Source organism: Canis lupus, chromosome 22, assembly GCF_011100685.1.
Source record: "Canis lupus familiaris isolate Mischka breed German Shepherd chromosome 22, alternate assembly UU_Cfam_GSD_1.0, whole genome shotgun sequence".
NCBI classification, from domain to species: domain Eukaryota; kingdom Metazoa; phylum Chordata; class Mammalia; order Carnivora; family Canidae; genus Canis; species Canis lupus.
Genome location: NC_049243.1, coordinates 30,633,029 through 30,647,312, shown reverse-complemented (window position 1 = coordinate 30,647,312; position 14,284 = coordinate 30,633,029). Strand labels below are relative to the sequence as shown.

Genomic DNA, 14,284 nt, shown 5'->3' with positions numbered 1-14,284 from the left:
ATGCAGAAACACACAGGGCATGCTGGGATGAACCTCTCTCTGAGCTGGAGCCTTTGTCCCAGTCTCAGGTGGTTTTCTCTCTGCTGGTCCAGGCTGATCCACGTGGAAGACTCATTTTCCTACACACAGAGCCTATAACACAAAAGGCCAGCTGAGCAGCATCCTCTGCTGCCACCCCAAGGGAATAGAAGAAAAGCAAGTATTTGCCACACTGCCTAGGCAGCAGAAGAGAGCAGCCCAAGCCCCAACCTTGGGCTTTCTCAGGGTGAGGGGGCTCATAGGCTGTCCTTGTTCTCTACCTTTATGGACACAAGAGATGAGTGGACTCGATTGAATTCTCCCATTCTATCAAAAGCTCTCTGCTAGCACTCTGGTTCAAAAATGCCCAAGCTTTTGACCCTCTTACAAAGGAATGTGGGGAGCCAATCTTTCCCTCCCTCTCTCTCCCCTGCTTTTTCTGTATGTAGTATGGTGGGGTTGGATGGTGCACAGGGCTGCTAGTGAAGAGGACTCTTGCGTTCTGTCTTACAGACCCACATTTCCTCATATTTTCTCCTGCCTCCAGTTAACTCAGTATGTATAACAGCCACTATCAAGGTAACCTTGAGTGCTGTTTGTCCCCTCAGTAGATATTGTCATCCCCAACCTCTGCTGTTTGTCTGAAGCATCCATCAAGGGTATAAAAGGATAAGCTGAAGTGTATTAAATTCTTTAAGAGCTTATTTGAAAGGCACCTGGATGGTGCAGTTAGTTGAGCATCCAGCTCCTGGTTTCAGCTCAGGTCACGATCTCAGGGTCTCGAGATTGAGCCCTGTGTTGGATTCTGCATTCAGCACAGAGTCTGCTTGAGATTCTCCCTCTCCCTCTGCCCGTCCTGCTCGTGCTCACTTGCTCTCTCAAATAAGTAAATAAATAGATAACATATTACATTACATTAAAAAAAAGTTTATTTGAGCAAAAATTGATCTGAATTATATAGCATCCAACTTAGCCAGATAAAAAGGAACTCCAAGGAGCTGTATAAGATGACTTTTATAGGTAGAAGAGAATAGGAACAAGTCACATTAAACAAAATAGATTGATTATTTCAATGTTCCTTGCCTTGAGGGGATGGCAGAGATCTATTAGGCATATTGTCTAACTAGTGCTGTTCCGGCAGCTCTTAAATGACTGGTTTAAGATTCCATTTCTGGGAGTGCTAAAACTGTAAGTAAATCTCATTTTAGTGATGTAGAGCTTAGCATAAGGACTCTATTTTGGACTTGTCTTGTTTTTAACAGGGGTTATCTGAAGATATTACTAGCCCTTGGATCTTGCCCCAACTTAATTATCCTGTGTTTGGAGATCAGGAAATATTCCTGATATTTCAAGGAAACCAAATATAAACACAGGATAATTAAGTTTTATCTGAAGGCCACAATAGAAACCACTACTTTGATTTCCTATTTTATTTACTGTGTTCAGACAAATTAGTCACAGTTACATGATATGTCTTATGGATCAGCATAATCCAAGAGCCAGCCATAAAAAATTCTGCACGTTTCTAAGTACTGTTTTAGCTATATCCTACAAATTTTGCTATATGCTATTTTTGTTATTGGTTGGTTCTAAATGTTTTATAATTTTTATGACAATTTCTTCTGTGACCCAAAAGTTACTTCAAGGAATTTTTATTTCCAAACATTTCAAGCTTTTCTAATTCTCTCTTTTTTTTAAATACTGGGTTTAAACTTCGTTCCATTATGATTGGAGAAAATGATCTGTATCTTCCAGCCCTTTGAAAAGTTAAGACTTGCTTTTTATGCCTCAGTATATGGTCCTTTTTGTAAATGTTCTGTGAAATTTTTAAAAGATTGTGAGTTCTTTTGGTACAGAATTCTCTATATGTCCTTCAGATAAAACATGTTGATTGTGTTTAAATCTTCATATAGTTTATTTATATTTGCTTTCCTTGAAATATCAGTTACTAAGAGATAGGTGTTAAAATTCTCTCAGTATGATATTGGATTCATTTGTTTCTTCTTGTACTTCAATATTATTTAGAATTATTTTATTATTTTATTTTTTTATAATAAACTTATTTTTTATTGGTGTTCAATTTACCAACATACAGAATGACACCCAGTGCTCATCCTGTCAAGTGCCCCCCTCACTGCCCGTCACCAATTCACCCCCACCCCCCGCCCTCCTCCCCTTCCACCACCCCTAGTTCATTTCCCAGAGTTAGGAGTCTTTATGTTCTGTCTCCCTTTCTGATATTTCCCACACATTTCTTCTCCCTTCCCTTATATTCCCTTTCACTATTATTTATATTCCCCAAATGAATGAGAACATACAATGTTTGTCCTTCTCCGATTGACTTACTTCACTCAGCATAATACCCTCCAGTTAATTACCTGCTGATTTGAATTTTTTATCATTGTGTAGTCATCTTCTTTATTTTCAGTAATGCTTTTGGCTTGTCTGTTTTGTCTAACATTAACATTTATCTATTCCAGCTTACTTTTGCTAGTATTCCATCCATATTTCCCTTATCTTTTTACTTCTAACTTCTCTGCATCTTTATGAATCTTGAATAACTTATTTAACTGGATTTTTAAAAAGCCTTCTAATGACACCAAAAGCAGGAGCAGTAATATTATTTATTTTTATTTTCCATATTTTTAATAAAATTTTTAAAAATGGTTAAATGGAGTTGATAAAAATTTAAAACTTTTGCTCTTAAAAAGAGACCACTAAAAATATGAAAAGACAAATCACAGAAGGAAAATATTTGTAAAACATACATCTGATAAAGAACTTACACCTAGGATCTATAAAGAATTCCTACAACTGGATAAGAACACAACCTAATTAAAATAGCTGTCAAAAGTAGGCAGGAATTAGTCATTTGGAAAATGCAAACTGAAACCACAAGATACCATTACATGCTCACTAAACAGGCTAAAATAAAAAAGACTGACAATTCCATGGGTTGGCAAGGATATGAAGAAACTGGAACCCTCAAACATTACTGGTAGAAATGTAACGTGATAAAGCTACTTTGGAGAATTTTTTAATAAAGTTAAACATTACTTACTAAATGACTTAGCATTCCAACTCCTAGACCTTCCTAAGGGAAATGGAAAGAGATGTCCACCCCAAGACATGCACGTGAATGATTGTAGAAGCATAATTGGTAATAGATCCAAACTGGGAACAGTCTACTGTCTATCAACTTTTTGTATTTTTTAACTGGAGTATTTAGTCCATTTATTCTTTTTGTAATTATAGATGTATTAGGATTTTTTTCCTGTTGTGTTTTCTGTATAGTCTATCTTTTTTCGTATTTCTTTTTCTCCTCCTTTCTTGCTTTTCTTTGGATTATTTTTTTCCTAATTCCATATTTCTCATTTCCCATTAACCTGGAAGTGATATGTTCTACTGCTGTCTTATAATAGTTACCCTGAAAATGTCAACATGCATACTTAGAAATCAAAGTCTAGAGTTAATAGCTTTGCCCTTTTCTCAAATGACACAAGGAATTTAGAACACACTTACTATAATAACTCCCTGCTTATATCTATTGCTAAAGTTGTAATTTTTAACCCCATAAAACATTTTTATTATTTTACAAAATCAATAGTTATTGAATTACATATGCTTTTTTTTTTCTGTCATCCTGAATTCTATCTCATACTCTTCATTCATGATCATTTTTCCCAAGAAATTTTTGTAACAAAATGCAGTATATTGTAGTGGTTAACAGTATGGCTTCCAGAGCCAAACTGCTTTTATTTTTTATACTGCTTTTTATTTCTCCTTTATCAATAGGGAAACTGAGGCAGAGGGCTATCCAGTAACTTGCCTAGGAAACTGAGGCAGAGGGCTATCCAGTAACATGCCTAGTCACATTTGGCAAGTTGCAGTGGCAGGATTTGGACCCACTAACTCCCTATATTTAAATCCAGTAGCACCCTCTCCCCTATAGAGGGCTTATTAAAAAACCCATGGTCTAAGAAATCTTTTGGTGGTACAACAGGCCAGAGGCCTTCTCCACTGTCAGGAAATTTACATGTAGGTTCAAATTCCTCCTACACCTTGAGGTTTATGAAATTTATAAAGGGCTAATCTGTAAAGATTAACTTTACAAGCAAATTACAGGTAGCTTGAATTTCAGCCTTCTAAATGCTTATAAAATCAATTTCTCTGGTTTCTTGCATATTTATTATTTTGCTTCAGATAATTGGAACTGTCTTGCAAAAGGACAAGACTCCTTCCATAAAAATCCATTTCTGTTTCTGGACCCTCTTCACCTTGCTTCCCTTATTCCTGGGCAGACCAACAGTAAATCCTTGCTTTATAAAGTAAATCACTAAAATCTCCCCTAATATAAAGTCACTTAGATGTTGATAAACCTCAGGAGAAACCGTACGATGGAATTGTTAAAATGCTAGATAGATTTTGAAGCCATCTCTGGTGGTGGGGGTCCTTTCAGAAGTGTGGTTAGCACAGAACAATCTCCTAGGTCTTCTAGATTGTCTACAATCTCTATAAGTCTTTCTACTCTGTCACAGGACAGCATGCTGGAGGCATTGGCTCTGAACTTCTCCCGCAGGTCCTCCTGGCTCAGTGGCTTCCTCCAGTGGCCGTAGAAGGTATCAGAGCACTCTGTGAAAGTGGCACCATCACTGAGAGTGACACTGACCTCGCAGTAGAGTGTGTTGAAGCTCGGCAGGTTGTCCCCAGGGTGCTCCAGCTTCACCTTACTTAGCAGTTCTCTTACCTGTGGCCTGCTGATCTGGCTCTTGTGGAATGATGGGACAGTGACATGACCATCAAGCAGTGTGGCACAGGCCACATATTGGAAGGAGTGACGAGCTTCATGCTCTGAGTCTGGGAAGGGTCTGTTTACATACTGCACATCTGGGATTCTGAGCACAATTTTCTCAATGTGGTCAGTGGGAAGTGGGGCTCTGTCTGTGACAAGGTGCTTTCTGACAGATGCAGCAGCATCTGCCACCCAGTGGGTGGCCAGATGTGCAGGGAACCTCTTGAAGGCCACATCCTGCTGGCCCAGCAGCCAAGTGTGGGACTCCAGGTTTGGAAGAACTTTGGGGGAATAGTTGGCATAGAAGGCCCCAAAGCCTGTGTGCATGTCCAAGACTTGCTTGTTTCCTTGAAGACCCAGCATCGCCAGAAAAGCAGCTTCCATCCCATGCTTGGCAGCATTTCCCATATGAAGAGGCTTGGTCTGAGTGGCAGCATTTGCCATGGGTGCCCCGGCATGAGAAACAGCGATAGCCAGGGCCTCTTGGCACTCTGGCATGCTGAGCCCTAAAAACTTGGATGCAGCAGCCGCACTGCCCAAAGTTCCTACCACAGAGGGGGGGTGGAATCTGAAAAGTAAAAAAAAAAAAAAGCAAAGAGTTGGAGAGTTACAGACCTGTCACCGGGAGGCAGTTGTAGTAGAGAAACGGGAGTGTAGATACCACAGGCCTGCTTCCTGGGTTCAGATCTCAACTCTGCCACTTACTAGCTGTGTGATCTTAGGAAAGTCATTCAACTTCTTTGTACCCATTTCATCTCCCATAAAATGGTGATAATCATAATATGCATCTTAGAAGGTTTTGTGACTTTTGCATGAATTTACATGCTTACAGTAGTGCTTGACACAGTGAGTTTTTAATAATTATTATCAGAAAGGCAAAAGTTGCTGCTTGGTGAAATCCCCTGTGAGTAGCTTTAAAAATGGAGGGCCTTGTAGAAACTGTGAAAATTCACTCAGTATTCCAATATACTCTCCTAGCAGGCTGAATGGAGTGGAAAAATAAATATAGGGTTGAACTACGTGACATAGCCAACATGTGACCATTTTTGATCAAGGAGTAAACAGTCAGGTTCAAGATCTTCTGAAAGTTCTCAGTCTGAAGGACCTTAGGAAATACCAAAGTAGATTCTGCCTTGAGATGGGATTAGGAATATTCAGAGTACCCATGAATACCAAAATGATGTGAATCACCCTAGGCTGAGAGACCGCCATTTGTTTTATGGTCATGGTTGCTTGATTCTCTTAATCCGAAGGAGATTTTTCATTAGTACTTCTGAAGTCACACCTTTGTGTATGAGTATATGGTTTGATATGCGACTGGAAAATTGACTTAGCTGTCAGCACGAATATTAACATTTTCAACTGAGCTAACTGCTATGTCAGAAGGCTCTACAGAGTTAATAATATCTAACAGGGGAAGGAGGAATGTGTCTGCCGCTGGATGGGGCAGATTCTCTCCATACCTCTTTGGTATGTCACTGGCTTCCTTGGAGAAATGCATTAATCGGCCTTGTATTTCAATCCCAACATTGAAAGCCAGCAGCAGATCAAGGCCAGAAAACTTTTGACTTGAAGGGAGAGCTTCAGATAGGGCCGTGAGGACAGGAAGGACAGCTCCAGAAGGGTGGGTGGCAGGATGCCATGTGTCATCAAAATCCATTGAGTGAATCTATGTAAACAGACACACAAACAACAAACCAAAACCAAAAAAAGTATTTACCTGAATGCAATGACCAAGAAAATTTTAGTTTAGTAATTACTTTTTTGATATGAGATTTTAAGATCTTATTATCTGAAAATAAAACCTATACACTGGCTGTAATTCTTTTTTTTTAATTTAATTTATTTATTTATTTATTTATTTATTTATTTATTTATTTATTTATGATAGTCACAGAGAGAGAGAGAGAGAGAGAGAGGCAGAGACACAGGCAGAGGGAGAAACAGGCTCCATGCACCGGGAGCCCGATGTGGGATTCGATCCCGGGTCTCCAGGATCGCGCCCTGGGCCAAAGGCAGGCGCCAAACCGCTGCGCCACCCAGGGATCCCCCACTGGCTGTAATTATTAATCACATGGCTGGGCACTGGACATGCTGTCCTCTGCCCAGAGCAGACAGGACTTTGAGGAGCAGCTAGAGAACCCCAGTGAACTTGGATCTTACCCAGGTGGCCAGAACTCTCTGCCACAGCCCCTGGAAAGAGCTACATCCTCCTTAAAACTAAAGCTGTGAAATTTAGGTGCCTGTTCCTCTCTCCTTCCCCCACCCTTCAAACAAGTTGCACTAAAAGTTTAATGTCATTTATTCCATATCAGGCAATATATTTTTGTACCTTTTTATTATGAAATAATATCAAACTTACAGGGACCTTGCAGGAACTCATAAAACCAGATTAACTATTAAGCTATATTTTAAAAATCAATATTATCTACCATAATGTCTTATTCTTCTTCATCTTAGCCATTTGCTTATCCCTTATATAATGAGAAGTCCACTTAAAAATAGAATTTTGTATCTATTGGATGTGGCTAGTCTGGACACTGGACATTTACTCCTGGATTCCTTATTGGGTTTGACTTTCAGTGTTCTGAGCTACTGTCCCACAAGCCATAAAAATATCTCAGAAATCCCAACACACTCATGTCTAAATTACATCTTGTGTATAGATATAGACTGCTGCTGACACACAAAGCAAAAAATTGTCAGATGAAAAGTGCTGATTTGCGCTTCAGAAAATATAGATACCATATGGCCATTGTTTCTTTTCTTTCTCAATATCTAGTGAATGAATGGTTGGATGAAAAGCTAATTATTGAATAGAAACCGGTACTGATCACAAGAAAAGGAAATGAGTCTGGATATCGGGTTTTATATTTTTTGCTATGTACATTCAAAGTTTAGATACCTTAGGGTGCTTTTATCTAAATCTTCCATCTTCTTTCCTGTACCTGACAATTTGTTTGAAAAGCATCAGTTCACCATAAAACATGAAAAGGGGAATAACTACATAGAAGAGAGGGCAGACCACTTCATCTCTGAACTGCAATGACTCATCCATGAAATATAGAAATGGAATGATTTCTGAGATATTTCCTTGCTCTGAAATTATTATTGTCTAACAGTTGAAAAGATATGTAAACCTCCTTACAGCCACGCCGTTCATAAAAGCAGCATATGGTGGTGGAAGCCTTAAGTCTGATTGACCCCAAACACTGCTGGACGCGTTGGAATTGTAGATCTGGAACAAGAGAATATCAATCAGTGATACTGGGTAGAAACATGACATGCCAAGTCTCATTCCTCATTTTTGGAGGCATTACTTTAGTAGTCCTTATTTGAACACTTTGTGCTAGATCACAGCCTTAACCATTGCATTCCTCTCTTCCTTGTAGAAGAATACACACCTTTTTCTGCAGAAGGGAGAGGAGATGCTGTTGCTCTGTCTTACACTATGATCCAGAGAAGAGCCCGGGGATGGAGTCTGAATTTATTCTTATGTATTCGTTGAGGGTTAACACCAGGGAAGGTGGACTAATTGTGTGCACCAGGTACATCCTTTGGAGAGTGGGTGTTGCATCTCCCACATACACACCCATTTTGCTCAGAGTGCTGAACCAGCTTGTTCTCCAGAGATTCTTAAAGTCTTTGCATGAATAAATGTCAGATGCTATTGGAGTAGTTGCTATTGCTACTAGGGCTCTCAGGTAGAAAGTGCTTTAAGTCATAATAATAAATGATGAGATATTACTAGTGCTAAATCCAGTCTTAATATTGGTCTTTATTAAGAATATGGATGAATATTAAAACTCAGATAAATAGAGCATAAAACCATATACAACAGTGCTATATACACCAAGTACTATCTCTAAAACAAAGAGTAGAATAATAGAACATAAACACATGTCTCTGGGCGCATTGGTGGGTATACCTCAGGCATTTGGCTTTATCTCTAAAGTAGACACTGAGCTTCTTACCTTACTATATTCACTGGCTTTGTGAAATACTTCTGTACTGGTTCCCAGGAAGCCAACACCCAGAGTATCTAGAATCATTCTCTTGCTTCTTTGAATAACGTGATCTGTCAGGTGCCCCACAGTCAAGCCATGAATCACTCTGGCAAAGCTTTCTGTGACAGACTTTAAAGGGAACAGTGTTAGAACAGTGCAATACTCACTTTGCATTTACTTATTCCTTACTATACAAGAGCTTGAGGTACCTTTATGTGAAGAGTTTTGCTCCATTAGGGGAAACCCTGTTGATCACATAAGCTCAATTCCTGAGAAATGATGAGTACGGAACCCTTGCTGTGCATGAAGTGAAGAGATGTGGAAATGCCCCAAGCCAGTTTCTGTCCCAAGTTGAGGACACAGACCAACATACAGGTTATGGCCACAGAGTGGGTGTGCAATGGTGCAGGGAAGCACAGGGTTAGCAGAAGATGGGAGGTACATGTTGTTCATAAAGTGGGTGTGCCTGGGGGCGATGCATCCACCTAGGAGGTACCATTATTAGATAAGTGCCAGGTGCCATGCTGTTATAAATACAGTATGCATCGAATGCCACAAGTTTCTGAGTGTTATGAGCGTCATCTCCCTTTGCAGGTGAGGACATCCAGACTTGATGTCACTAAGTTACACAACTCTTTTTTTTTTTTTTAAGGTTTATTTATTTGTCAGAGAGTGAGAGAGCACAAGCAGGGGGAGTTATGGAGAGAGAGAGGGAGAAGCAGATTCCCTGCTGAGCATGGAGCCCAATGTGGGGCTCCATCCCAGGACTATGGGATAATGACCTAAGCCAAAGGCAGACACTTAACCGCTTAACGGCCTGAGCCACCCAGGTACCCCTATGTTACACAACTCTTAAATGGTGGGGCTTGGACACAAATTCCTATGGTTCTAACTCCAAACTGGTGCACGAAGTTATTAAGCTACATTTCCTAAAGAGAAAACAGACATTGAAATACCTGGGGTTCTTGTTGAAAATGAACATTTCTGGTCTCTACGCCAGACTTCCAGAATTAGACTACCCTCCCATCCCCTAAATGGACCAGAAACTTTGGAAGCACAGCACAGGATTCTGTGTTTTCATTAAGATCTTTAGATGTTTCTTAAATATTCTAGTGCCATCATGTCCAACATGGTAGCTACTCTCCACCTTGGCTATTGAGCCTTTGAAATGTCGCTAGTCCAAACTAGGATGTGTCATACGAGTAAAATAAACACTGGATTTTGAAGACTTAGTAGGAAAAAAGAACATAGAGCATCTCATTAATAATTCTAAAATATTGATTACACACTAAGATGACAGTATTTAGGATATATTGGTAATTCGGGACACCAGGATGACTCAGTGGTTGAGCATCTGCCTTTGGCTCAGGGCGTGATCCTGGAGTCCCAGGATGGAGTCCCACATCAGGCTCCCTGTGTGGAGCCTGCTTCTCCCTCTGCCTATGTCTCTGCCTCTCTCTGTGTGTCTCTCATGAATAAATAAATAACATCTTTAAAAAAGGGATATACTGGTAATTCAAATATAATATCATAACTAATTTCATCAGCTTCTTCTTACTTTTTAAGATATGGCCACTAGAAAATTTAAAATTACACTTGAGAACCACTTCCTGATGGTTCTTGTCAGTGATCATATGGAGGCATCAATACCTAGGCTGGTTGTGGAGACTTATGGGAGTCAGCAGGTGAAGGTGCCTGGGACAAGGAGGAAGGCTAAAGACAGAGGTGGGAGCATGGCCTGGGACTTGGAGGTGTGAGAGACGCAGTGATTTAGGCAAAGTCCAGCTGCAGAGCTGCCTACCAGGTGGAGGTGAGAGGGATTTGCAGGCTAGGACTGAGTGGCAGTTCCACTAGGCTGAAGACTGTGATGTCAAAGGGGAGCCATAGTGCTGCCTTTAAAAAGATCTATCAGAACTGTGTTTTGCAAAGATCTCAGTTGGCCCTCGTGTAGAGAATGTGTTGAGAGGCGTAGACAAGGGCAGGTAAGAGACTGGTGCTGTAGTCCAGGTTCTGGGTGGGGATTTGGCAGTGCCATCTACCAAGAAAGGAAGCACTGAAGGAAGGACAGCTGTCTGGACAATGATGAGGGGCTGTCTGTGAACTTGCTGAATATGAAGTACCTGTGGTCACCCTAGGGGAGAAGACAATTCTGCTGCCACCCACGAACCAGATAATAAAACCTACAGGATTATTTGCATATCAGAAGCAGTAGAGTGCTTTGCAATGCCTTTAAATATCAAGTTCATCAATGTATAGGCAATTATTTTGTTTTCTACCTGTCTTCACAAGAGAACAGCTCTTATGTATAGCTAAAAACGCCCACCCTTACATTGTGTTTCACTACATGCCTAGCACTTAGCATCACTTAATAAATGTCAGCTTGTTCCCCTTTTCTACTCTGATGACTGCATTATTGTACAACTTCCTTTACCTCTCTGAGCATCATATACATCATATTAAAACATTAGCTTTAGGGTGAGGGTTTTTTTTGAATTAGAGTATCTAGGGAGTCTAGGGTTCCCTGATGCTCTAAGATCAGTTCCTGGGCAGAGGTACAGAGATGAAACCGAGGCCCAGCTGGCAGTCCTCAACCTGGACACCAGCTAGTCCCCTATTTCCAGTCTTCAGATGACCAAGCCACAGAAACCATGCCATTTTCAAAAGGATGGGCTACGTTGTAGGTCTCCAACACTTTGGTAGAAAGATGAGGGAAGAGAGCAGGAGAGAAGATGGATGGCAGAGAGAAGGTGCTGGCACAGATATTTCTAACTAGGATGGAGAATAACAATCACTTTGATTATCATGCTGCTAGAAATTTGGGTAAACATATTTAGGAACAGAGGCAGAGAAGGAGGAAAAAGCACTGGCTCCATGATCCACCAAGTAAAACTTAGAGTTTTGAGAACAGGTTGGATACCTTGTTCTAAGCAAGCAAAGTGACCTATTTTCAAGCTCCCTTTCCATCCTCACAGCTCCCTTTCCATCCCCACAGCTAAATGGTTGAGGGCATTTAGTGATTGGTTGCTCATCTCTTCAGGGTTCAATCTGACCTGGAAGAGGCTTATGGGGAACACATGTATGCCTGGGGACCATGTGTTGTCAGGGCACCAACATGGATCCTGGAAGGTGATTGTGGTATCCATTTGTATGATCCCATGGTGCTAGTGGCCTATGGAGGTAAGGCTCCCTGGGGGGATCTCCTGACAAGTCCTGGATGGCAACTGTATCCCAAAGAAATGGCTCCTGAGGAAAGGAACTTGAGAACATAAACATGCAATGGCTCAGGTGTTTATATGATTGAGCCCATCTATTTCTAAAATATTTTTTTTGTTTTCTTGATTTTTTTCATGACATTTACAACTCTTTTTAGTAAAATACTGTTATCAGTGTATAAATTAAGGCAAAACATCAGCCACTTGATAAACATTTCATGAGCTCTTGCCACTGGGCTAAGTTCTCTAGAATACCAAACCAAGGTGTTATGATCCCTGCCACAAAAAGATTATCTTTTCCAGGGACCTAAGGACAGTAAACAGATCATTAGAAAGGCAATCTGGCCATGCCATAGTGGGCACAGATAAAACTGGGAGGTTAAAATTCAACGAACTAGTAATGATTCATTTTCTTCCTAATTCTATACAACAGAATCATGTCTCTTACTGGTAAAACACCAATGAAAAACCAGATGCAGGTAAATTAGATAGCCCAGAAGCTATGAGAAATGCTCAAATGCCAGTTTTGAAGAAGAAGCAGAAATCGCTAAGGACACTGAGAAAAGGAGAAGTAAGCTAGAAAACCAATGTAAATCAGCCAGAGAAGATGTGACAATACCTTGAGCATCATGTTGAAAGAGGAGGCGTATCTCTGGTGCGAATGGAAGGAGGACTTTGCTTGCTGGGCAACTCCCTTTATACCCTTCACCCTTTCCAGCCCATTCCCTTTCTCTTTGTTTTTATGCTAAAGTTTCCACTATTTCAACACCTCCCACAAATGTATACTTAGCTTACTTCAACTTCCTCACAATGAGTTGTAGCAAGGGATGAGGAATTAAACAAGGCAAGGAGGAACGGAGAGATGGTCAAGTGATTTCTCACAGACCTCTGGGAAGTGCCCTGGCAGTGAGGTATGATTGTATCTTGGGTTTAGATGCCATACATCAAAAGCAGAAAAAGGTGCACTCTTTTATCCAGATATTCCCACTTCTAAAAACGTATGGTAAGCAAATTGGCATGGATGTATGGAAGAATCCAGTGAAAAAAATTCCCAGATTTGCTTAGATGATTAAGAATTAGAAACAACCAAAACCCCCCAAAGAGTGGATTGGTGCAGTAAAATAGAGCATGCAGAGTGTTTAAGGCACCCTTATTTCCCCTTTCCCTGTCACCCCTGTTGGTCACTATTGTCTGAGAACAAATGTGCCAGCCTGAGTTCCTGGTGGCTTGAGATTAAGAACCTAGAAGGGCATTGGGGCTTAATCACCCTTTCCCCCAGCTTGTTCTTTGTTTTTCCTGCAATGCATTTTTTAATATACAGATCTCTCCTATTCTTGGTCCTCTGCCTGGCTGCTGGGATACATTGCCCACCTCCCTGCTATTGCTCAGGGCACCTTGCCCCATAGCCTGTCCAGGCCTCCTTGCTTATAATCAATCACTGTTGCTTGGCTAGTCAGGACCTAGCTTTTCTTCTCTGGGTAAGTACTATTTCCCTTGGACTGTCTTGGACAATTGGTTTATATTCATGGTGGTACAAAAAAACAAGTTATTTAAAATCTAAGCAATTCCTAAGACCACTTTTATATGAAATGAAAAATGGGCTATGATGACTTCAACTATCTCACCATGGAAAAGGTTTATAAGGGAATGATGAGCTTTAGTAAGTCTGATGAGCTTTAATGGAAGTGCCATCATTTGGTTTCTCTGGGCTCAAATTTTGCCAGAATTTGTGTGTGTGTGTGTGTGTGTGTGTGTGTGTGTGTGTGTGTGTGTGTGTCAACTTGGCTAGGCTGTGGTATCCATGTGTTGGGTAAAATACTAGTCTAGATGTTGCGTGGAAGGTATTTTTTATTATTTTTTAAAGACTTTATTTATTTATTTGAGAGGGAGAGAGATCCCAAGTAGGGAAGATGGGTGCAGGGAGAAGCAGGCTCCCCACTGAACAGAGAGCTGGATGTGGAGCTTGATCCTAGGACCCCAGGATCGTGACGTGAGCTGAAGGCAGATACCCAACAGACTGAGCCACCCCGGCATCCTGAATGTATTTTTTAGATGTGATTAACATTTAAATCAGTAGGCTTTGGGGATCCCTGGGTGGCTCAGTGGTTTAGCGCCTGCCTTCGGCCCAGGGCGTGATCCTGGAGTCCCTGGATCGAGCCCCATATCGAGTCTCCCTGCATGGAGCCTGCTTCTGCCTCTGCCTGTGTCTCTGCCTCTCTCTGTGTGTGTATCTCTCATGAATAAATAAATAAAAT

At 40.8% G+C, this 14,284-nt stretch overlaps 2 protein-coding genes across 17 annotated transcripts in view; one reads left to right on the top strand and one right to left on the bottom strand.

The window, feature by feature from the left end:
• Nucleotides 1–14,284, top strand: part of LOC111091657 — a 54,203-nt gene that overhangs the window by 8,538 nt on the left and 31,381 nt on the right. For 11 of the 15 annotated variants that reach the window (XR_005376420.1, XR_005376415.1, XR_005376416.1 and 8 more), the window contains one exon: nucleotides 8,203–8,358. The exons of the other annotated variants lie outside the window; for them this stretch is intronic. The gene's annotated coding sequence lies outside the window, so the exon portion shown is untranslated. The remainder of the gene's footprint in view (nucleotides 1–8,202; nucleotides 8,359–14,284) is intronic. 15 annotated transcript variants of the gene reach the window in all.
• ACOD1 (aconitate decarboxylase 1) lies at nucleotides 2,708–12,777 on the bottom strand. Of its 2 annotated transcripts, none has more exons than XM_038569783.1 (5): nucleotides 12,649–12,777; nucleotides 8,785–8,946; nucleotides 7,959–8,048; nucleotides 6,274–6,479; nucleotides 2,708–5,378 (listed from the first exon to the last, which is right to left on the bottom strand). In XM_038569783.1, the coding sequence occupies exons 1-5, from the start codon at nucleotides 12,658–12,660 to the stop codon at nucleotides 4,433–4,435; spliced, it is 1,416 nt and encodes a 471-aa protein (XP_038425711.1). In that variant the 5' UTR covers nucleotides 12,661–12,777; the 3' UTR covers nucleotides 2,708–4,432. The 2 variants fall into 2 exon arrangements, with proteins under 2 accessions (XP_038425711.1, XP_038425712.1); XM_038569784.1 differs by lacking the exon at nucleotides 12,649–12,777 and adding an exon at nucleotides 9,027–9,441.

Coding starts and splice junctions, on each gene's coding strand:
- ACOD1 (XM_038569783.1), bottom strand. Junction 8,049..8,784: donor AAGCCAGTGAATATAGTAAG/GTAAGAAGCTCA, acceptor CTCTTGTTCCAG/ATCTACAATTCCAACGCGTC. Junction 6,480..7,958: donor CTTTTATGAACGGCGTGGCT/GTAAGGAGGTTT, acceptor CTGTTTACATAG/ATTCACTCAATGGATTTTGA.